This window comes from Melanotaenia boesemani, chromosome 17 (genome assembly GCF_017639745.1).
Source record: "Melanotaenia boesemani isolate fMelBoe1 chromosome 17, fMelBoe1.pri, whole genome shotgun sequence".
Classification (NCBI taxonomy): Eukaryota; Metazoa; Chordata; class Actinopteri; order Atheriniformes; family Melanotaeniidae; genus Melanotaenia; species Melanotaenia boesemani.
Window position 1 is genome coordinate 5019209 of NC_055698.1, and position 24483 is coordinate 5043691.

General features: G+C 40.8%; 1 protein-coding gene and 1 long non-coding RNA gene across 2 annotated transcripts in view; one reads left to right on the forward strand and one right to left on the reverse strand.

Moving 5' to 3' along the window:
- Positions 1-1919: 1919 nt before the first annotated feature.
- Positions 1920-23924, reverse strand: LOC121628244. Its single transcript, XR_006008114.1, has 3 exons — positions 23914-23924; positions 10897-10902; positions 1920-2000 (listed from the first exon to the last, which is right to left on the reverse strand). It is a non-coding gene; the product is annotated as an uncharacterized LOC121628244 (long non-coding RNA).
- Positions 20131-24483, forward strand: part of LOC121628243 — a 33109-nt gene continuing 28756 nt past the window's right edge. The window contains exons 1-5 of the mRNA XM_041967228.1: positions 20131-20205; positions 20345-20474; positions 20674-20835; positions 21662-21796; positions 22995-23146. Coding sequence (XP_041823162.1) covers positions 20345-20474; positions 20674-20835; positions 21662-21796; positions 22995-23146 — 579 coding nt within the window. The 5' untranslated portion in view covers positions 20131-20205. The remainder of the gene's footprint in view (positions 20206-20344; positions 20475-20673; positions 20836-21661; positions 21797-22994; positions 23147-24483) is intronic.

Here is a 24483-nt window from a genome sequence, read left to right on the forward strand (position 1 = left end):
TTTCTATTACTCTTTCAGTGAAAGCATGGCCACATTTCCCATAACCTGCTGGTTCCACTCCATCAGCCTCCAAAACAGAAACCGCCTAGAAGGCACAGCCGGAGTCTACTCTAAGATCATTGGACAGTCGACAAGAACTCTCTCCTCCATCTATGAACAGCAAACTCTCAGGCTGGCCAATAGGATCATGCATGACCCCTCACACACTCTCCACCCTGCATTTGAGTGGCTCCCTTCAGGGGAGCTGGGGATAGAACTGGGGATAGTTCTCAGATAAAAAAAATTATCTTTTTAATAAAACACTTTGTACAGTAATTAATAAATATTGATTAATCACATATTATTCAACAGTATTTGTCCCAAAAAGCAAAATTTTTTCATTTAAATGGACTTTAGTGGACAACTGAATCAAATAACACACACAAACATTAAAATTGTAAACTCAATCAACATTTTATTCATTTAAAATGCAGAACATTTTATTATCTGTTTTAATTCTTGGCATGCACGTTTGTGTAGCTGAAATACAGCACCTGCTTGACCTTCTGAGGTCGTGATCCAAGTTTAGTTAAGCTATGTTTATTTTATTTTACAAACAGAGCATTTTATTTTTCCATATTACCATTTCCTTGTTAGTTTGGGCCGTGTTTATAACCCTTTGCAGCGACGTCCTCTGAGCCACCATGTAGCTGGTGTACCACACACACATGCAGCTGGTGTACCACACACACATGCAGCTGGTGTACCAAACACTATGGTACTATTCTTCTCCTTCTTCTAAGCATTTTGAGCCTAAATATCACCCCCTAAACACCCATGAAAAGTTGTGAAACTTGGCGCACACATCAAGTTTGGCGAAAATTTCATTTTTCCTTTTGCTGTTACAGTACACTGTACTACATTATGCAAGATGCTACTTTGTTGTTTGGTAACCTGTTAGAGAGATTGTGGATTAATAACATGGAAACTTGCATATACAGTGAAGACCATGAGCCTTTTCCAGAAAGGTGGTTCTAGTCCGGTAGTTTTGGTCCAATTAGGGACTCGACTCAGCTGGAGGTTGCTGGTTTTTCTGGATTGAAATTGCTTTCATGCTGCACTACTTAAACAAATTGGACCTTTTAAATAATGTGTTTCACACTTGTGCTGCACCAAGAATTACTGAAGGAGAAGAAGAGAAAATTCATTCATCTTTTGGTTAATGCAGTACATAACAGTTTCTAGTACATAACAGCTTAATACGGAGCTGCATCAGATCCTAGCGGTTTTGGGTTAATCATATTTCCATGAAAACTTTTCCCAAATTTATTCCCACGTCTGACCCTGAACCATTTCTCCCGCCCCACATGTTCTTATGTTTTAATTATGTTTACCCACGATGCAGCACACTGAACCCAAAGTGCACTTTGTTTTGTAGTCCGCTTTCTGTTTTAGTCCGCTTGAAGTGGACAGAGACCTACGTTTGTACACGGACCAAGTTTGCTTCTTTGATTCGAATCAGAATTTGTTTGCACTTTCACAATAACCCCCCAAAAAACAGACTTCCCACACAGAAGAACTTGGATTCAAACTGTTGGAGAAAACCTGAAAAATGCACAAGTAATCAAGAACAGGTACTTCTTCTCTAAGTAAAACTAAACAGGTACTTCTAAATTCCCATAATTTTAGTTACTAGATACTGTTCCACACTAATTTCTTTTTACCTTCCTTTTTAGGTTCTTCTCCTGCATGTTCGTTTTGATGGAGCATAGATGACAAACTACTTCTTTCAGTTGACAATTTATTAATTTACATAGTATGATAATGTGTGAATTACAGAACCCCGGGTCCAAATCTTTCCCTGGCAAACAGACCTAAGAAAGGTCTTGTTGCTCGCTACTGACAGGACATCCACTCTTTCTCCCTGGACCCTATATATTACAGCTCCTCCTCCTTGCTATACACAGTTTTGCTGACTAATGGTGCAGTTGCAGGAATCTGGTCAGATGCAGTCACAGGTCCTGTGACCCCTATCCACTTGTGTTCTAAAGAACAGGAACAAGAAGACAATACACAGACAAGCAGATTTCCTCTGGAAACTTAACCCTTAATCGCACCCAAGCACATTTATGTGTGTTAGGGAGCAAAAAGGAATTTTTTTAAAGGGGTGACAGAGGGTTAAGTGTAACATTTCACATGTTGTTTACTGGCAGTCAGCCCCTCACATGTTTTTCTCACTTACCCCTGATATGAGCTTAAAGATAAGAGAAATATAATATGATTAATAGAGTAAGAATATAAATGAAAATAAGTAGCACACTTAAGTAATTCCTTGATGAGTATCCCAATAAATTTATTTACAATTCCCCCTTTTGACCTCTAATAAGAAGTCAACCTTTGAACATTATAGTGGATATTATTTATTTTATCTACATTCTTATTTACAGTAATAAACAAGAAAATGGATTCAAACCCAGCTGCAACCTGGTCCACTAATTTATACTCATCTGGACTATCTCGTGGGACTCCATCTTTAATGGGGGTGAAGATTGGAGAGACAGCTTTTACAGGTGCTGAAGGAAAATAATGTTTCCAAAGGCCTACAGGGGGCAGAGGAGTTCTGAGGCATATGAAGCTCCAGGATGATAGGTATTGTAGAAAAATTACCAAGAGTCTGGAATGAGTAAAAGTATATAAGGTTTATTTACAGGAGAAGTATTGAATAAAAAACTACTTGCAAGTAAAGAGATTGGTCGTCCCGACTCGCATGGAGTTGGAAGAGACTCTGATGATTCATCAGAGAGAAATAGTTTTATTCAGCTGGTCCCCAGCTGAAGGTCAAACAGCAAAATAATAAATGAGGAATAGAAGACTGAGTGGCACCACTTTCTTCCAGTTTTAAGACAAAGCCCACATACCACAACAAGCTGATATCCCAAACAACTATTGCTATCTAGCAGGTTGAAAACTCTGCCATATCAGAGCTCTGGGAAGAAAGTGGTCAGTCTGACCTCACACACGCAAACACAATGAAAACTGTAACTTCAGTATTCTGTAGAATGAAAACACACAATATGAAAATGTAAAAGTGAATGGATTAACAATAATAAATTAATAAAGAAAACTGAATATACATGTGATTATTATGAGTATGTATATATGAGTGATTACCGAATGCAGCAAAATTTCTTTCACATGGGTCTGTTAAATTATCAACCACCTTGATTCCAAGCTGAGCCAGTAGGTCATCACCAGTCAAATAAGCTACCAGGACATATACTCCAGTATCTTTAGCCTGAGGATCTTTAAGAGTTATTAGTAGAGGGTTGCAGTGTCCCGGCTGACATCCTGAGGGAGAAGAAGACTTTAAAAAATGGTTAATCTGCCATAGATTACTGGCTCCATGGTTATATTATGTCCAGCCCTCTTACAATACCCCCAGCAAGACCCAGCTTCCTTGGGTCAGTTCCTGGTCCTTGGGTTCTTGGTGCTGCACACCTCTGGATCTAAAAAGAGACACTGCCAGTACTGTTAGCGAACCATCATAAGATTATGGGACGATTTATTGAGGTCCATGGGTTCTTCTCTAAAAGCTAATGATCCCGGACCTGGCATCTCCCTACCAAACATTAACACCGTGACGTATGGTTACAGTAAAATTTTCCAGTCTCTGTCAGAGATGGGTCATGGTAAATGCCTTTGATAAGACAAAGGACGCTACACTGTGGGTGGTCAAAACAGTCAGGGTATGATGCATGACAATGTAGGCTTTAATGGATGGACTTTGACTCATTTCTTCAGTGTCCAGCTTGGAACTGTAATAGAGTAAAACCTGTCTGCCTCCATCTTTTATCTGAAAGAGTACCAGTTGACCAGAGACCTCAAGACAAAAGGGAAGTGTGTAGTCCAGAACTACCAGAATATTGGCAGAATGCAGCATTTGTATAAGGACGATAAACTAAGCCTCAACCTATTCTTTAAGAGATACTGACAGCACCAAATGAACATCGAGTGTAGAAAGAAAACTGCACAGGAGAGAAATGAGAATAAAAACTCACGTCTGTGGGTCCATCAGACCACAGTAGGATGTGGACAGAGTTTAACATACTGTCAGCCTGTGGATGATCCGTGTGCTCCCTCTCTAGTTCCAATATAGCCTTATCAACAATGTCTTATAGGTGTCATTACTGAAAGAGTAGAGAACTTAGAACTTGGCAGAGTAGATTGTTTCCAGTCCTGGGCTTCTAACAGGTGTTTTATCATTGGACCTAAATCCTTAGCGTGAGGCATAAGAGCTAAGTTTATACCAGGACATCTGATCAGGGCAATTCCACAGCAGCTACCACCCCCTCCTTACCTACAAGGAGGCAGGGCAAGCTGATGGACCAGGAGGTCCCTGCAATCTCTTTTTCAAAAACATGATAAATAAAATCCATTTTTCTAGTACAGTCAAGGGTGACATGGAGATATTCAGGGGGAGGAGTATAAGAATGAAGTAACGGTAGCCAGGGCTTCCAGCTCTGAAACAGGGGAAAAAATGCCAGTCTTTTCAAACAGCCTCAGGTTGTAACAAGGCCCAGTATATATCCACAGGCTGGGAGAGGATAGGTGCTCCACATTTAGGAGCCTGCCTATCAGGGAAAGTAAACTCAGGTTATTCTGGTAAACAGATAACAGCCATTCCTATTTTATACATAATGTCTCTTCCCAGACAGTCCAGAGAAAATGTGTGGAGAATCTGGCTCCTGTGTTCACCATGAGGAGCAAATGATATGTTTCCACAGTTATTTGGAGCACAGGTTCTGCCAAGCCTTGCTTGCAAGTAATTTTGTATTCAATAATTCTCCTGTAATAAACTTTATATACTTTTACTCATACCAGACTCTTGGTAATTTTTCTACAACAACTGGCGATGTCTGCAAAATTTCGACCATGGAGAAGCTCAGTGACGGTGTATCTGATCAACCTGAATTCCATTTAGCCTCCAGTTCGAAAGGAGGACCCCTCGCTCAGATTCTCTGAAACTCACTCTGTAACTTTTTTAACAGAGCTGAGAAGCTGGTTTGGTGACAGGGGTGGTCTGTGGGCTTGTGTGAGTCGAGCTGTGTGGGCATATGCGTTTTCGCTGCGGAAAACAGGCCTTCAGCTGGTTAATTCCTCTGTGTCCGCAGAGGTCTCCCAGTAGAGTGGCCAGGTAAACTTATTACTTGGAGTCTGTGAAGACGTTCACAACTATAAGGAGATCTCCCCCATTTGTGGTAAGAATGGGCAACAAAGACTCCGTCTTTGTCACAGGAGAATTATTTGATTTTATGGGTAACAAATAATGGTAAATAATTCAATAGAATTTTGTTCTGAATGGATCTCAGTAGGTGTGTTCCCTGCTGAAGAAACTCTGGGTCCAAGGGAACTCAAAAAGTATAAGAGGGTTAAAAAAAAACTAAATAGTCCAATGGTTTTGTTTTAAGTACATTATCCAGGTTCAGTCATTCAATTTAAATTCATGGTGTTGATAAGTCTGCTCAACACGAGAGGCGTGTACGGAGAACTGACTGAGAACAACAGTTTTTGAGAACATTTTTTTTTCTTACATTTCTCATCCTTCATGAGAAAATATACAAGTTGTCAAATAATCTGATCAGTCTGAGGAAATCTTTTGCTCTGCTTCACAATGCTCAATATATGCACAAGGACACACTTTCAGAAGTTAAGTGACACTCTGCTTGCAATGAAGAATGCTTTTTGCTTACACACAAACACACACACAAACCAGATGTTTGATGGACGTGTAAACATCTGCTTTGGATGGTAAAACACCATCCTCCACAATGCTCCTGATTATGCGTTTTATTCTGAGGACAGGACAAAAGCTCAAGGACAATCGGGATAAGAAACAAAACTGTGTGAGCTCTCCGGCCCAGTTCCGTGGTAGCATGGCCAGTGGGCTGAGGTGGGTGGTGGGGGCCTGAGGTTGGAAAACCATCCAGTTCTACAGACCAGAGAGAGAACATCCATGTGGTGAAAAGGGTCATTGGGCATAAAATCAAAAGGTGGTTTGCCATCTGACTGATCCACGGCAGAGCTGACTTGGAGATGGAAGTAGTCATGTGACCACGTGACACTGATGGTGAGACCGTTCTGATTTCATACCACAAATAGTTCATGATTTAATTACAAAACTCTGTTAGTACACTGAAGTTTAACAGATCTTATCTTTTATGAAGAGAAGGTGCTAAAAGTAAACAAAAGACAGCTTCAGTTCTAGAGTAGGTCTGCACATAAGACGAGTTCATAGCTTGAACAAGAGACACATACATGAATACACACATTTACATGAACAAACACACACACGCTCACTGCAACGAAGTACCTGCTTGCTGCTGATCACATGACATGATGAGCTACTAACCCTTGTTTTGTTTTCATGATTTAGAAAGAACAGAACATGTTTAGTGACCTGGTGGCAACAGCCTTTCCTCAGTTATCCAACACTGATCGGCTCATTGTTTTTGAAAGAAAGAAATTAGTAAAACGAATTGAAAATAATATTTTCTTTATTTGATCCCTTCAGACGCATCCTAACGGTGACTCACTGACACATGAATTTATATTTCCTCCAGATTACCGTCTAACCGCTGACCCAGGATCTGATAAGATGTGGAAATGCCAACATACTGATCCTTATGTGCATTTATGTAAATACCGAACGGCAGTTTTCCTGCTTGGTTCTGTGTGGTGATGCAAGCTGCAAGTCCCCTGATTTCCTGACAACTTTAAGTGTGTGCGTGATTTGTACAAAAACTGCTCGTGTGTCTCTGGGTCCTGATTATTTTATTTTTGCTCACAGTTGGTTTAAGTTAAGATGTTGAATATCTTGGTATCTATAATTTATAATAAACCTGAAACACCTTCCATTTTGCTCTTAAAAAGGCTGCATAATAACTTTGACCCGTGGTCTCATGTGTGAACCATAATGTGCTACATTTAGGAGTTATTTGCAGCCACATCTAAATATACTGGAATGGTTTTCTTTGGTATTGATCTATCATGGCACTTTGGTAATACATGCTATTTTACTTTTAAGAATAAACACTGAAGGCCTGATATATGTTTCAATCAAGCAAACTAAGGATCTGAAATCTGAAAATGAAAAAAAAAAGGATGGATTAATAAACAATTTTCCTAGAGGAAAATAAATCCCTGGCACTTAGAGAAAATGGTGATTAATAAATGGTAAAACTAAAGCAAATTAAAGGAGCTCCTCTTTTAACTGTCAGCAAATAACCAGATGGAAATTAATTTAAGGAAAAGGAAGGAAACTTGAAACACTAGTTAAACAAACCTACATCAATATAGATAAAATAGGGTTTGTTTGTTTGTTTTTTTTTTTTTTTTTTTGGCTGCAATAACATGGGAAAGTGTACTGTAAGAATTCATACGAAGAGGTACCAGGAGAAAATACAAACAATTTCATAATGATGTGAAATCCATGGATATTTTAAACAGATCCTCTTGTAAAATAAAAATAAAGAATTTGTAAAAGAACAAAAGAGAAAAAGCTGCTCGAGCAAATTCAGGCTGATGGTGGACACAGTATTAATATTCTACATTGTATTCTACATTCATTTAGCAGACGCTTTTATCCAAAACGACTTACATTTGAGATTGAGAACAACACAAGCAAGAATTCAAACAAGATAATAAGTGGTAGTCAGACTGCTTTAGAGTCCAGTTGGACCCAGGTGCTGTCATGTAGTGCTAGAGGCAGCGCAATAATTTTTTTTTTAAGTCATTTTGTTTAAATACAAGATCACGATTTCATCACACAATATCATCTTGGGCAAAAGTGCACACAGCTTATTCAGTACTTGGTTGAGCCACAGAGCTGGACAAATCTTTCTAACTCATTCTATTGAGTAGAAGAGTTAAACTAAATGTGGAAATGCTCCTTAAACAACTGAGTCTTTAGCTTGCTCTTAAAAGTGGATAAGGACTCTGCGGATCGGACGGAGTTTGGTAGATCGTTCCACCACCGGAGAACAACAGAGGAGAAAAGTCTAGCTACTGATTTTGTGCCACGTTGTGGTGGGAGCACTAGGCGTTTTTTGCTGGCAGAGCGTAACTGTCGAGAGGGAGTTCAGCTCTGGATTAAGGAGTGGAGGTAGACAGGAGCCGTTTGGGTTATTGTTTTCTAAGCCAGGAGCAGAGCTTTAAATTTGATGAGTGCTGCAACTGGAAGCCAGTGGAGAGCGATTAGCAACGGAGTGACATGAGCTCTTTTGGGCTGGTTGAAGACCAGAGGTGCTGCTGCGTTCTGGATGATCTGCAGAGGTTTAACTGAGCATGCAGGCAGGCCAGCCAGTAAGGAGTTGCAGTAGTCAGTGCGTGAAATGACCAGAGTCTGGACCAGAAACTGGGCCGTGTGTTCTGTTAGGTAGGGTCTGATCCTACAGTATAGAGTATCTGTAAAGTGGCCTTGTCTATAGCTAGATTGATATGGATCAAACAAGTTGTTATCTTGGAGGAACTGTGAGACCTGACTGAAGACAGCACGCTTTAGTAGTTTAGACATGAATGGAAGCAATGGGACCGGCCAGTAGTTTCCAACCTGGGCTCGGTTGAGTGTGGGTTTCTTCAGCAGCGGGGTAACCCGAGCTTGCTTGAATTCAGAGGGTAAGACACCAGATTCAAGAGAGGAGGTGATAATATGGGTTACTGCAGTTTTGATTGTAGGTAAAATGCTCTGCAGGATGTCAGCGTGAACAGGATCAAGACGACAGGTCGTGGGTTTTGAGTTAACTAGAAGTTTCAAGACTTCATCCTTATTTAGAGAGCAGAAAGAGCAGAGTGAGGCACCAGTAGCTGGTTTGGTAAGGCTGAGTTGGTCAGGCTCAGTGAATTGGTTACTGATGGTAGCAACCTTTTCAGTGAAGTAGGAAGCAAACATTTCTGCAGTCAGCACAGTGGGAGGCTGAGCAGGTGGTGGAGATTGAAGAGAGTTAAACACCATGAAGAGTTGTCATGTGTTGGGAGCATTGCGGATCTTGTTCTGATAAAAGGCTATCTTGGCTGCCTTTAGGCTGGATGTGAAAGTTTCAAGTTTTTGCTGGTACTCAGACAAGTCAGCGTGCTCTTTTGATTTGTGCCACTTTCTTTCTGCAGCCCTGAGTCCAGCTCTGTGCTCCCTTAGAGCCTCTGTGAGCCATGGACTGGGAGGATTTTCTCTGGCTGGTTTTGACACCAGAGGACAGAGTTTGTCCAGAGACGAGGCGAGAGAGGAGCAGAGTGTTTCTGTAGCCTCATTAACAGACAGTAAGGAGAAGTCGAAGTGGAAAAGGAGGGTAGAGTAAGCCTCATCAGGCAGGTGTGTAGGTCTGAATGATCTCAAGTTTTTGCGGTAGGACACTATTTTTGGAGCCACTTGAGGACTCGCGCAGGTAGACTTGCAGGTCTTTACCCTTAGTGGTCTTAACCTGACTTGGGCTGACACAATGGCTGATGCCTCGCTGATGCTTGTGGAAAAGTACCTGGAGCTGACACAGCTGAGCTCACTTTGCTTGATTGCAACTGGCTGAAACCGCCTCTATCTGCTTTGCCCTGAGCAGTACACAGTGGGTGTGACCCCGCGTCACGGCCTCAACTGGTTGTAGAGTGCAGCAATGTAAACAATAACCCGTAACCAAGACAGAAACTCAAGCAGTAAACTCACCTAAGTGACTGTACCAACTCTGACTGAAATCAGTGCTTGTTCTGACATAGAGACATAGACATTCAAATTGGTTTAATGTCCATATCATCTTGGAGTTTAAAGAACTGATCTAGAAAACTCCAGAAGACTTCTTGTCTTTCTAAAACGATGCCATATTGGCCTTTATGGATCCTCCTACATGCAGGGAAAATCTACCTGCTCTGATTTGGCCGTTTACTTGACCTTTTCCTTCCAGCAGGTTCTTCTCCAGGACACTGCTCTGCTTCCACACAGGGATGATTGCTGTGTTTTTTATAATGCTGCTAGCTCTGATGCCATTAACCAGAAACACCTTTATTTTCCTGATAAGCAGGTCTGGTGACATGGATCTGTCTGCAGGACTAGACATCAATACTTATTTTTACAAAATATGTGTATGTGCATTTTGAAAATCAAACATGACATGACATCAAATATTTACTCTTATGACATTCTGGGATAAACTTTTACAGGAAGGATATTATCACCGTGGACACGGGTGCATGTGCTGTTTAATACACCTTATCGTACGGCTGATGATGACTGCTTTCACAGGGGTGATACCAGAGCAGTCACCTTCAGGATTCAGTCGTACAATTTGGTTATTTTATAATAACTTGTCTTTTCTAGATTACATGAACAAACAGATGTAATTATAAATATTTGATATGTTTATGTTCGTATGTGCATGTATGACACTATCTTGCAGTTTGAGTGAACGTCAATGACTTGTTTTAGAATGTTTGTTTGTCCACATCTTTCTCTCATAAAGCTGGTTGCTCTGGCGACGCAGACACCGTTCTAAAAACCGGATGGTAAGCTGGTTTTGGACGTGTCTTGGGTTGCTTACCTTTGCAGGCACCGTTATTTCTGTCTGTCTCACTCCGCCATATCTTGCTTGACGTCTCCCTACTTCTCCTCCTCGCTCCCTTTGTCCTCTGCCCCTCCCTTCACATTCTCTGCTTTGCATGCTGACGGCTCTCTACCTCCTCCTGACCTGCATGAGAATGTGTAACTGGACAAGGTTGAACCTCAGTCCATTTCAGGTTCTCTCTAGCAGGCCTCCTGGTCTTGGAATTGAGCCGGCCCTACCTGGAATCGTCATTGGTGAGGACTCAGTGTTGGTTTATTGCAAAACCTTTTCCTTCTGCTTTCTGAGGCTTTACAGGTGGTGACAGCAGCTCTCCCACAACCACCTGAGGATAGGTTTCACACACACTGATGCAGGGTGGCTGGATCGTAGGTGAAGACCTCCGAAGGAGCATTGAACGGCTCAGAAGTTCACGGGTCCATACCAGGTTTCCCTGCTGGGAGGTCTTCCTGGCCAGCCCCTGCAACCATGTCCCAACATCAGCGGGAGATCTTCAGTCTTCACCGCCCCCTCCATCTCCATCTCCTGGGGGAGATCTCGACTCATCTGATCCACCAGGATGAATCAACGTGGGTTACCCTGTCCCCTTTTATCCTGAGTGGTGACTAGCGATAACCATGGCCTTCAGATGACTACGGGAGCTTGAATGCAGATATTGTGGAGCAATACTCATCTGCTTCATTTCTTTTCTTGTTCACATGGAGGCTGACAACCACAGGAGGGGGTGAAACATCACCTGATTGATCATCATGATGAGCAAAACACACTTGTGGTATCAGCTGGCTGAGCAAACCGCTCTGAAATTGACAAATTCCAGCTGTTCTGTCTGTTCCCTAATCCCATTTGTGACCTGAGGTCCCCCTGCTGTGACCTCGGCCAGCAGATGCTGTGCTGAGTGTCCTTTCTGCATTCACTGTTGTCACTCACAGCAGTACACACTTCCTGGATCTGAGCGTTAAAGGAGACATTTTCCAACTCTCTCTCATTCATTCCAACTCGTTTTCCTTCCAACTTCTCTGCACACACCAACAAGACTGTTTCTGGTGCAGTGATAACTACTCCACACTCAGTTCATACTCCACAGGTTCCGGTATGTTTCCACCTTCTGGGTGGAGCATCTTTGTTTTATCTTAGTTCTACCTCACGCTGTAATTTTTTATCCTGCATCTTGGTTTTATTGTGAAAACAGCTTTCCATGTCACAAGTCTGATGTAGTCCTGCTACTATGCTTGTATTTACTTCTTTGGGTTTTCATGGTATGAATATGCTGTTTCACACACACCTTCTCGGGGTTCTGGGTGTCCCAGAGGTGTTGTGAAGGTTTATGGTCACCATTCTTGCCTGTCTCTTCCTTTCAGGTGTGGTATTTGCTACTTAGCCTTCTTTATTCCTTATGCACGTGTGGCCTCTAATTTAACTATTGCTTTATTCCTGCAGGCGTCACTCTGGCCTCCATAAGAGGGAGAGGTCGGCTCCATGGTCTAAGTTTATGGTAAGTGGCTTATGGTACTGGTCGTAATGCTTTTCACATAGATTAGTTGCGCTATTGAAGTTGAGAATCTCTCTGTACCAGTTTCATCTGGTTTTGAGTGACCCTTGACCTTAAGGCTCCTGTACACATGGGTATAACAAGCTTTTCAACAGTGTGGGGGATGTGGTTTATTACGTCAACACTAACAAATATAGACTTTTTCCCCATAGTTCCACAAGTTTTAATAAGCAGATAATTATTTAGTAAAATCTAGACCTTATAAATTCTCATTTGTGTCATCCTTTTCCTGGTTAGTGCCCTTGGCTGGTCCTCTCATCAAAACTTTTATGTACCTGTCCCTGTATATACAGTAGATCCTATCACCTGTCAACCACCTGGTTGGAGAAGGTCATACTCTGATTTGGATTTCAGAACCTGTTTATAATTTCCCTTCATGGCTTATAAAAAATAAACCTGCCTGTCCAACATCTGCACAGTACCAATAATTTAGAAAAATACTCTTGTTTAATCTTGACACTCGTTAGATATCTGAACCTGATTCATCTGGCTGTATTATGACCAGCAGATTTTACAGCTGTCACCAGTTAATAAACCTCAGTTAATAAAGAAAATAATAGACAATAAATGCAAACAAAAGGCTATCTAATTGAAACAGGCTAAAGTTTTGCATCAACATCTTGCTAGTTTCCTCCTCCTCAACATTAGCTTAACGATAAACAAACTACAAGAGAGAAGCTGGGACAGAAAAGCCAATCAGCTGATCACCGACAGTCACGTCATGATTCAAGGAGCGACAGAAGAGGAAGGGGGAGGAGAGAGACTGGAGAACGTTTGCGCATAAGTTTATAAAAGAAAAATGTGTCATCAAGCTCGAATTGATTTCAGACAGCTGAACTTCTATTTCTAGACAATTAAAACTTTTTCAAAAATGCTTGGTACAAAGCTCTGTCGGTGCACGGTGATCAGCTGGTGGCTGAGGCACAAAAACTTCCTCTGCCTCAGTCTAATGTTTTACCGGCTTCAGAGTTGCACCTCACAGCATACACTTCACATGGTCCTGATCCTGATGTTACACTTACTCCTGTTACTGTGGAGGTATCCACTAGGTTAATTTCCACCAAGGGTTAATGAACCTAGATGATTTTTTTTGGGCCAGAGGTTCGGCTACTTAGAGGAGGAGTGAAAAGAATGAGACTCGTACACAAGCTTAAATTTAAACTCCCGGGTTGTATTATTTTAACAGAAAATAGAAAATTTGCAATAAGAAAACAAAGGGGGAAAGGAAAAATAAATAAAATTGTTTCAAGTCAAAATCCTTTTTTTGGTACCAATAGTCAATAATCAACTCTTTCACAGTCAATGAATGACTATAAAATTCTTCCAGGGTGCACCCATCTAGTTGTACAGATCCAGCTTAATCCAAAAGAACAGTTTCAACTGTATTGATATTCTTTACAGAACATGAATCATAGCATTTCAGTGCAACAAAACCCTTGTTTGAAATATGTCTTTCACTATACTATGTCAGTCGTGCATGATCTGTGCTGTAAATATTGCAGGTAAGAGGCATAAGATGCCCCCTGCAGCTCACGAACCGCCCAGCATGCCATTTGAACATCTGCAGCTCGACTTTGTGGAACTCAGCCCTGCTGAAGGTAAGCAGTTTGCACTGGTGATGTGTAATATGTTTTCATATGTTTTTTCTGCCAAGCATGCTACGAGCCATGTCGTCACTAAAGCCCTGCTGACTGACATTGTCCCTCGCTGGGGAATTCCATGCAGGATCAGCTCTGATAACGGTTCACATTTTGTCAACGAGGTTGTGTCACAGGTTGGAGCTTTTCTGGGTATTGATCTAAAACACCATTGTGCCTATTACCTGCAGTCAGCTAGCGCGTTTGAACGTCAGAATGGTATCCTGAAAGCTAAACTGACTAAGTGCTGCCTATCGTTCTGACATATATGCGTATGAGGAAAAGAACCAAGCTCAATCTCAGTCCATTTGAGATCTTTTTAGGTAGACCCCCCAGTCTTGGTATTGGGCCAGCTCGCAGACCACTCCCTGAAACCTCGGTGTGTGAGGACTCAATGTTGATTTATTGCAAAACCTTGTCCCATGTGCTTTCTGACATTTCACAGGTGGTGAAATCCGCACTCCCAACACCTGTTGAGACCGCGCTACATGATTTCAAACCAGGCGACTGGGTGGTGGTAAAAAACTTCAGGCAGAAACACTGGAAGGCCCAGAGGTTCACTGGCCCGTACCAGGTTCTGCTGGCAATTGATACTGCTGTTAAAGTAGCTGAACAGGGCCACTTGGATCCACGCCAGCCACCGCAAACGGGTCGATCACCTCCTCCTTCATCACCTCCTCCGTCTGAGGTAGACCCTGCTTCCTCTGAATGATCACATTGCCTAACCCTGGTTTTTCGTGTCCCCTTGTGGAAAAGTGGTGACTACCACTGGTCATGCTCCTGAAACGGGTCCAGGAATTCGAGTGCAGGTGCCGCGCTGTCCTGCTGTTCTGGCTTGTTGCATTCCTGCTGGTGTGGTGGCTCCTGATTACTCCTGCCACCCCACGCAGTAGGTGAAACGTCACCTCATTGATCACCATAATGTCGATGATAAACTCTGGTATCAATTGGCTAAGCAGACGGCTCAGAAGGTTTCTAATTCTACCTGTTATGTCTGCTCCCTGATCCCCTCTGCCACCCCTGCATCACCACTCCTTCAGCCCTGGCCCGTGAATCTTACCACAGCATTCAGTGTCCTTGCTGCTTTCACTGCTAATACCCACAGTGCCACCCACTTCCTGGATCTGCAGTTTCTGCAACACTGTTGTTGCACCATGTGGTTTTGTACGTGAAGAACATTTTCCATGTAACATGTCCTCTGCACTTCCTGTACAGTCTAATGTAACCTTTGCTGATTTTGGCATTTCAGGTTCTGGTCTGCAGTCCGTTAATCTTTTTCTTCCCTCACCCCAGAGGTTTGGCCTTCCTATTAATATGGTGTGGGTTTGTGGTTACAAGTCCTATCTCTATCTGCCTGTGTCGTGGTGTGGAACTTGATACCTGGCTTATCTTGTTCCTCATATACGTGTGACCTCCTCTTTGACCTCTGCCCTTACCCGTAGGTTCCGCTCTCGCCTCCATAAGAGGGAGAGGGTGGCTTCCTGGTCTAAGTTCCTTGGGGGAGTGATTACTTCATATGCTACTGTACATAATGCTTACAATATTGACTGCTTGGCTGTGGAGCTTGAGAACCTTACTGCTACTGTTACTTCCGGTTTTGAGTCTTTGACTCCTGAGCTCAAAGCTCAGACCCCTCTGCTCTAAATGTTAAAGGCTGTTCAGTTTATCTCTAGTTGTTAACTTGTTAAATGTGGATTTCTCTGCTGTTCTTTCATGTTTTTTTTTCCAAATTCTTGACTTTATCCTCCAGCTCTTCTTGTTTTTGTTGTCAAGCTTTTTTGAGTCCAAATGATATTTCTATAATCTTTCCACAAATCACAACTTTCCTTCCATTCCACAGTGCTGATGGCGATGTTTCATTTAAATACCATGAAAATAATGTTTTTTTGTGTTGTTCACATGTCCATGTGGCATTTATTTGACGCCAGAGGACATATCTTGTGAAAAAATTTGATCAAAATGGCTTGTCTGAGTATTTCTGCATTTAAATCATTGTGAACCAATGGTGGGCAGAAAAAGGCGGGCTCAGACAGACCAGCATTTACATGTCATAAACCCTCTGAGGATGAAGAGATGACGGATTGTCATGTATGTGCAGTAGCGGGTTGCTAATCACGTTAGCTTTCATTATTTACCAAAAACTTTGTTGTGAGAGAGCAATGGATTAGGTTTCTCTGTCATCACTATATAACAAACCACACATTGGTTTGCAGTCTGCACTTCAAAGTTTCAAGATTCAAGATTTTTTATTTGTCATTATACAAGTGCAGGACACAAGTACAACGAAATGTATTCCAGTACAACCCGTCCAAGACTAGACAGCAACAACATGTAGGCACAAACAGGGTCGGCGCGGTGCACCTATATTAGTATTAGATATAGATGGAAAAGATAACATGAAGGGAATAAGATGAGGCTAGAGAAAAAAAAGGCATCTTCACGCTGGGCCCAATGCATACGGTAATCAATAATATTTACTCATATAATATTCACAAGTGTAATCATTCTTTTATTCATATAATACATTTATTCATTTATTACCCTCAATTACATTTCATAATGTGTATTTCCTTGTATAAGAACACTGAAGTTATTATTCTCCTGTTGGGTTCTTGTGTGAGGTCAGGCTGACCACTTTTCTTCCAGACTCATGATATGGGGAAAAGTTGAGAGTGATGGGAAGCTGCTAGATACAAACAGTTGTTTAGAAAATGGCAGCCTGTTTGGGCGAGACAGTAAGAGAGCGGGATCTTTCTAGTCTCCCTTCTCCTTTTTATCAGTTTAGAGACTGACCTTCAGCTAGGATCAGGTTGAATAAAACTGATTCCCAAAATGATGCAAGGCAGAGTCCTCTTGTCGGCTTCTGGGCTCAGCAAGATAGCTCTCGAACTTGCGACTGTAGCAGGACCCATGGGTGTTACGTGTTTCATTGATTGCCGTATGTGTTGGTTGGCCAATTACTGAGTGGGGTCGATGATATAAAAGGCAAGCAGGACGTGCAGTCTGCCTCTCGCTTCCTGGTGGCTGGGTTTACTTCAGTTCCTGGCATCCGGAATTTCCCCCTCTTGGATGGTGCAGGTAGGCTAGTAGCCGCTGCTGCTCACTGGGTATTGCTGCGGGGTGCACTCTTCATCGAGCTCCCAGATCAGTTAGGCTGATGCTGCAGGCGGCATAACTAGTCGGGGATTCCTTCGCCTCACGTGCGGCCCCGGAATTGTGGGTTATACACAGCGCCGTGTTAACCCGCCGCCTGACGCCAAGCTGCAGCGGATAAAGGCGGGTCGGTGAAAGCTCCGTGATACGAGATCGTCTGATTTGAGCTGTTGAGTGACCGTGCAGCGCTGGATCACGTCTGCTGGGACCGCTTTGTTTTTTTTGCTTTGCTTTGTTCTGCTTTGTTCTGCTTTGCTTTACTGTGCTGGTGTGGCTGCTCTTTGCTCGGGCGCGGTCACTGAAGAGGATCTTCATCAGGAGGACATGTTGGCTAAGTTTTGCTTTTTTTTTTTCAGAACTGACGGCTGCTCTGTGTGCACTGATGCCATCAGCTGTTTAGAGAGAAGGAGCCTTTCATATTGACTGCTATTAGCCGAGCTGGTGTGCACACGTTCGCGTGCCCATTTTAGAATAGACGTCATTCTCTTTATTTTCTTTTATCAAGTTTGTGTTGTATTTTATCCAGAGTGTTTATAATCCTGTTTTCTTTCCTTTATCAGGTGCTGAGCCCCTTGGTGGTGGATCAATGTCCCTAGTGGTGGTTTCCCCCTATGTGTGTTGTGTGGATTTGAGTTGGTGTGGTTTGTTCACCCTCACTTGTGGTGTCCCTGGGATCCCCTTTTCATTTGTTTTGGACCCTTCCCCAACCAAGTAGGTCTCAGCCCTGATTTACGCTTTTAGTTTTATTGGTTATTTTAACAGATACTGCTTTGTTTATTAAATTCATTGGTTTATTGGAAGTGCTATTTCTGCCTCGTGCATTTTGAACCTGGGTACCTGGTGGTAAGAATTACCACCGGGATTCATTTCCTTGGGTGGAAGTCCTGGGGTGGTGTTGTCCAACCCTTGCGTTGTATTGCCTGTATTTGATACTTCTCCTGTAATAAACCTTATATGCTGAACATGAGCGCATCCAGTTGTCCACCCACCCAAGAGTGGAGGGAGGGGGGGAAGGATCAACCAAGGCAGTGAAAATCATGGTGGAGGTGTGTCTGTAGTAGTGTTTGTGAGTGTGGTGCATGCATGTGTGCAGTAAGTGAGCCTGTGAACTTTCTCCCAGTTCCTTTCTCCAGTCTCCAGATGATAGTGGGGAGTCCTTGGGAGCTGATCCAGGAAAAGTCCACCACCCGAGAGGAGGGCGGGGGGACTGAGCATCCGTCAACATAACCTTCCAGGAGAATTTTATAACCAGCCATCCAAGGCCAGTACAGGGAGCCGAATTTAGATAACAGCATTTGTTTTAGTTTCAGGCCAGAGCTGTTTCGTCTGCCTTGAGTCTCTCAGTGGTCCCACTGGCGACTAAATCATCTGAATTTGTGGGTCAATTTCCATCCAGCCGAGCTGACAACTTTTCCAAGTTGGTGTCCACCGCGTACGAGCTCTGGAATCGCAATTAGCTTGCCATTCTGAGCTAGAATAGCCTCCAGTTTACGATTTAGCTCCTGCAACGCCAAAGTCTGATTGTTCATAGCTCGACACACATCTGCACAGAAATCCGGCAGCTTGCCAGTGGCCGCTAATAGTGTCCGAATTTTGTGATATACCAGGAAACTGCCCGCTCCAAACAGCAGAAACCCAGTTATCATGAATCCGAATGTATGTCGTCAGCATCCTCGACAGAATCGAAAGGCACATGACCTTCCACACTCCCCAGGAATCCATCACATATACAGCCGAAAACGTTCCGACAGGACAAGCAGGCTCCCCTACGCCTGTTTTCCGGTTCAAATAAATTTGTCGATTGCATTTAGGGACCAGCTGATCAAATCCATGGTTCTAGATTCAGAATAGAAAGAGAGAGAGAGAGGCTCAGGGATAACAGGAGAAGTGGCAGGGCATAGGTGAAGTTACAACTCATTACAACTGTGACGGGGGTGAATTTTTTTTTCTAACTCATCCGTTTGGATGTTATTTAATTTTGAAATTCGGCATAATTAGGGGCGTGTCCTTTTGATTGACAGGTATCCAATATCCATGGAAAGGCTGGAGAGTGCAGAACAACTGCGGTTTTTAGCCGGCGAACAGCCCGCCTTAGTTTTGGCCCGCCTACCTCCGTTAGCTGGTTAGCTATCATTGCTTGGGGTTAGCTCTTAGCTACAGACAACTTGGAGTTTCATGGTTGTCAATCATCCACCCCTGCCTTCACAGTCCCTCTCTCAGCTCGACCTCTTTGCCCATTTTTGGATTTTGAACAATGAACTATACTTTTGCTCTTCAGAAAACTTTGGGTGACGTGACGGAGGCTCCGTCCATTTTACAGTCTCTGGCTCACTGTCATGTCGTCTCTTCTACGCATGCAGGACACTTTTAGTGCGCATCAGGTTCATACAGGAGATCACATACAAGTTGCATTTAATTGGAAATGTGAACGGACTCTAAAAAAAATTGGATTTCACAAAAAAAATCCAAATTGATCATTACGCCCTGCAGTGTGAACCTAGCCATTGATGACACAGACTTTGCCCAGCAATTGCACATTAGTCAGCAGAAACTGACATTTTTTAGGGTTCAGGAGCCAGGTAGTCATGTTCAGTTTTGTGGCAGGCAACACTACACTTTTATGTCTGTTCGCTAGGGCCAGGTAACAGAACCCAGAGAACTCTGTAAATTGCACATTTTCTAATACCATTGTAATTGATAAATAGTTAGAGAGAAGTCTGGTCCACGTTCTAGAAGAGAAGAAAGCCCATGGAGTCAGAAGGTGATTATTAGTACTCTAAGTATGTTGGAAAGTAATACTTTTTAGGGGTTTTCTTTCTTCTTCACTACTTAAAAACAGGTTAGTCGGTTAGTTACAGGTTTCACAAGTTCCGTCTTTCATTTTCACTTCTAACTTAAATTAACTAAAATGAACTGAACTTTAAACTAGTTCAAAATTAAAATGGTGAACTATGAATGTTCTTTTAACGTTTATTATTTTGAACAGAATAAACTATACATTGAATAATTCATGAGAAGCATGAACTTGCACCGCACCGCTTAACTCTTTAACCATTAAAAGTACTGGTTTAACTGAACCTTCTACAGGAAACTGCAGAAAAGAAAAATATTAGGTTTCTGTTCCATCTTTAAAATGTTGTTCCATCCAAGTCTTAGTCTGCATTGTAAAAGACTGGTTTGTCAAGAATGAGCTTCCTGAATACCAACCCCCACCTTTTGATTCCAGTAACAGCCTAAAACAAAAGTTAAGATCACAGTAACTACTGCTCTTGATCTTGAATGCATCAAGGTAAGACTCTCTTTCTTAAATTTAAAACTGTTCAATTATTCTTTAACATTTCTTGAAAAGCTGAATTTCTATGTATATTGTGATTTATAATGGATTCCATGAAATATCTTGGTTTATATTTATCATTATTACCCTTCAGATGTCGCAGATTTACAACCTACTTCAAAAACACAGACTGGAAAGTTATTACAACAAGTTTCTACAGTTCGGTGTGAAAGATGAAATAGATTTCTTTGACAGTGTCACAAATGAAAACTTAACCGACCTCGGTAAGAATACCATTAGAAAAGTGTTTTTACTTTCTGTTTTACATGATGTTTGCATAAGATATTTGAAATGATAAGATCTCAATCTGAATAAGAAACACATCTTAAATACAATTCCAACCCAAACTCATTATAATTTAATATAAGAGGTGTGTATTATTTTCAAATAATGAGATTAAATCAAACCTGTATTTCCAAACAGGATTAACTCAAGCTGAAAAGAATCGTTTTGCTGAATTGAAAAAGACCATCAGCAGATTCAGAGCTCCAGCAGCTCAATCTGCTGCTCCAATGCAAAAGTCTATGAAGCCTTTTTCTCTACTGTATACATACCCCAAATGCCCTGAGCCAAAACGCATCGGAGGTAAGAGATTCATACAATCTATGCCTTTTCATTCTCACAAAGTTTTTTTTTTTTCTTCTTACATATCATCATTTGTGTGACACGTACTGTAAAAGTGTTTATTTCCAGTGCTTAGACTTCTGGAGGATGGAACACACTTGGTGTGGGGACTTTACACTCCCTAATCAAGAGTATAGTTCTTTTTTTTGTTTCAGAGCAAATTTGCTTGTTTATGTAGTTAAATATTGACTGTGTCCCAAGACAGTGGATACTGTTACAGATGTGGACAAAATTGTTGGTACCCTTCGGTTAATGAAAGAAAAAATCACAATGGTCACAGAAATAACTTGAATCTGACAAAAGTAATAATTAATAAAAATTCTATGAAAGTTAACCAATGAAAGTCATCTATCTATCTATCTGTCTATCTGTCTATCTGTCTATCTGTCTATCTGTCTATCTGTCTATCTATCTGTCTATCTGTCTATCTATCTATCTGTCTATCTGTCTATCTGTCTATCTGTCTGTCTGTCTGTCTGTCTGTCTGTCTGTCTGTCTGTCTGTCTTAGCTTGTGTTGTTGATGATCTGATGAACCCACTTACTGTAAATGCAGTCATCATATTATCTGGCTCTCCACTGTCTGGAATTTTTGACAGAGTTGTTAAACTGCAATCAAAGAGTGAGCAAAGATAATCCGTGAAAAGTGAAACTAAATGTATAGAAACTCAGTGTCATATTTGAGAATTAACACGTTTGAGGTGAAGTAGACCATATTTAACCACATACAGAGCATGAAAACAAGGAAGTATGCTCTCAAATAAATAATTTTTGCTGTTATTTTTACAGATATGGACACACAAAACACAGTCGAAGATCTGATGTTGAGGATAAGTCATCTTGAAAGTATCAGTTCCTCTAGAACTGTCTGCCTCTACACAGTCGATGGAATGCCACTGACAGATGATCCATTCTTCAACACATGTATGCTTTTTCAGTCTCTTTTTTGTCAGCTTTAAGTCGCTCATTTCATTTTCTGTGAGCTGAATCACATCAGGTGAAGCTTTAGAAATGAACAGTTAATAAATGTTGATAACAGTCATAGGACCAAATGTCAAAATATAAACAAAGTGACATAAAATGGACAAAATAAACAAAACCTCTTTCAAAGAATGTTTGGCCGGTATTCAACTAAGCAGCAACTTAACTAATTCTCCAAAGTGACTGTCAGATCGCTCTCAGATTAAATAGCTACGATTAAACCAAATAAAAAAAAAAAATAAAAAAAAATTATAATTTAATAATTGTCCAGCATACTGTTCTGGAGAGCGATGACTGAACACGCAGCACAAAGTCTGCCATCTTGATCTTGATTATTGAGAAACAATATGCATAAAAACTCATTGGTCTTTTGTGCAGGTCTTTTTTTTTCTTTTTTGTGACATTGTTTTCTCACTTTCTTCACTTATTATTTGTTCTTTTGTTTTGTTCTTTTGTTTTTGTTTTTATTTATTTTTTTGTTTTTGTTGTTTTTTTTATTTTTAATTTAGTTACGACAGTAATAACGTGGTTATAATAAAATGCATTCTAGCTTGATTGCATGGAGAGCAACGTTTCAGACTCCTGAAATGCCGGTTTTGTGAGGAAAAAATGACCAAACATTAAATAACTGAATAAAATAAATTCTCCCCCTATGGATAGGGCCTTTGTTGTCCTGATCTCATCACATAGTCTTTAAACAGTTTAAGATATGTTCCTGGTGCCATGTGCATCAGTGAAACATGTAACATGCATTCTCCATTTGCGTCCTTAGTGCATTTCCCATCAGAGTGACTGGAAGAAATGGTTTGAATTGCCTTCACTTTTCCCTCTGCCTTCTCCTGCCCTGCATTATTTTGTTGCATTTCAACTTGTGTGGGATTTGGTGTATTATTTCACTCATTAATTCATTTATGGATACGTTAAGTTGATCCCATTTTAAAATAACTCTTCTCTTGGATTTTGTCAAAGAAGAAAAATCAACTGTATTTAAAAAAATTTAAATAATAAGATCAGTCTTATTACAACTGCTGCCATGTGGCGGCATATTCTAGAAAAGAAAGAGCTATTTAAAACGGTGCCACGAGACATTTTTCTAAAACAGCTAATTCATACTTGTGGTTACTTTTCTCTTTATTTGAAGGGTCTTTAGAAGAAAGACACATTAAAAGTGGAGATGTGATCTATGTTGTATTTACACCAAAAGAGAACCTGATAACAGCTGCTCCAGTGATACAGCGACCAACAACTAAAACTGATGAAACAGACACAGTGCAGTGTCATGTCATGCTCAAGGTACGTTAAAAATATTCATTGATATTTTTCCTTGGAGATTTCCTTGGAAATTGGTAAGACGGATACTACTGAAGAGATAAAGAAAGGAAGACACTGCGACTTCAGAAAAATTTTTAAGGCAGGCTGACACAAGATTTTATATATATATATATATATATATATATATATATATATATATATATATATATATATATATATATATATATATATATATATATATATATATATATATATATATATATATATATATATATATATATATATATATATATATATATATATATATATATATATATATATATACATATATATATATATATATATATATATATATATATATATATATATATATATATATATACATATATATATACATATGAAAACGAACAAATGGCTCCTCTACTGAAAGCTCACATCTCACAGATTCCACAGCTGGAAGTTTCATCTCACTATGACCAAGATTCACCGAACCAGAGGCAGAAGAAGACCCGATTTATGCTTCACGTTTGTAAAAGTCAGAAAGCATGTCTTACCTTTGCTGTCTTTTTGTGAATAACAATTTAACAGATTTTCCAACTTGCCGGGGTAGTAAGTCGCTCTCGTTTATCTTCTCCTCCCACATCTCAAGCACTATGCGCCGGCTCGCAGGGAGAACGCCCTTCCGGCTTACCCATCATATGAATAAACAAATCTAAAAATCTTCGCTAACGAAAATGTGTCTGATCATTAGCCAAGGTCATAATACACCAATAATAACACATAAACACATGCAGATGTCGGTTTTGGCCAATAAACAACGGAAAATGTTACACAGTGTCCCTTTTAAGATTCAGAGATATGACAGCATTAAGCAGAGAGGTAGGCCGCCCTGTCTATAGCCTCATAATACATATTAAGAAAAGAAATGAAGTAAGCTCTTTTACATAAACCTTATAAAACTCGGCTGTAAAGCCATTTGGACCAGAGGCTTTACCAGAATGAAGATTTTGGATAGTTTCAGTTTTCTCCTCTGTGGTAATTGGCTGATTGAGTGACATTGTCTATTCTGCTGACAAAGGGAGGAGGCCAAGAGTTAAAACCTATACAATTTCTTGCTTACTTGCATAGTTTTCCAATGAATAAAAAGTAGAGTAAAACATTTTAAACGTTTCATTTATCTTAATTGTGTCAGTTATTAATTTATCCCCCTGTGCCCTAAAAGGTGGAATGGAACTTAAAGCTCCCTTTTGTTTAAAGTATCTCGTCAGCATACGTCTGGCTCTAAACAATGTAAATTCAGCTTTATAAGTTAAAATGATATTTAACTCATATTTGAGTCTAGTTGGAGTACTGCTGGA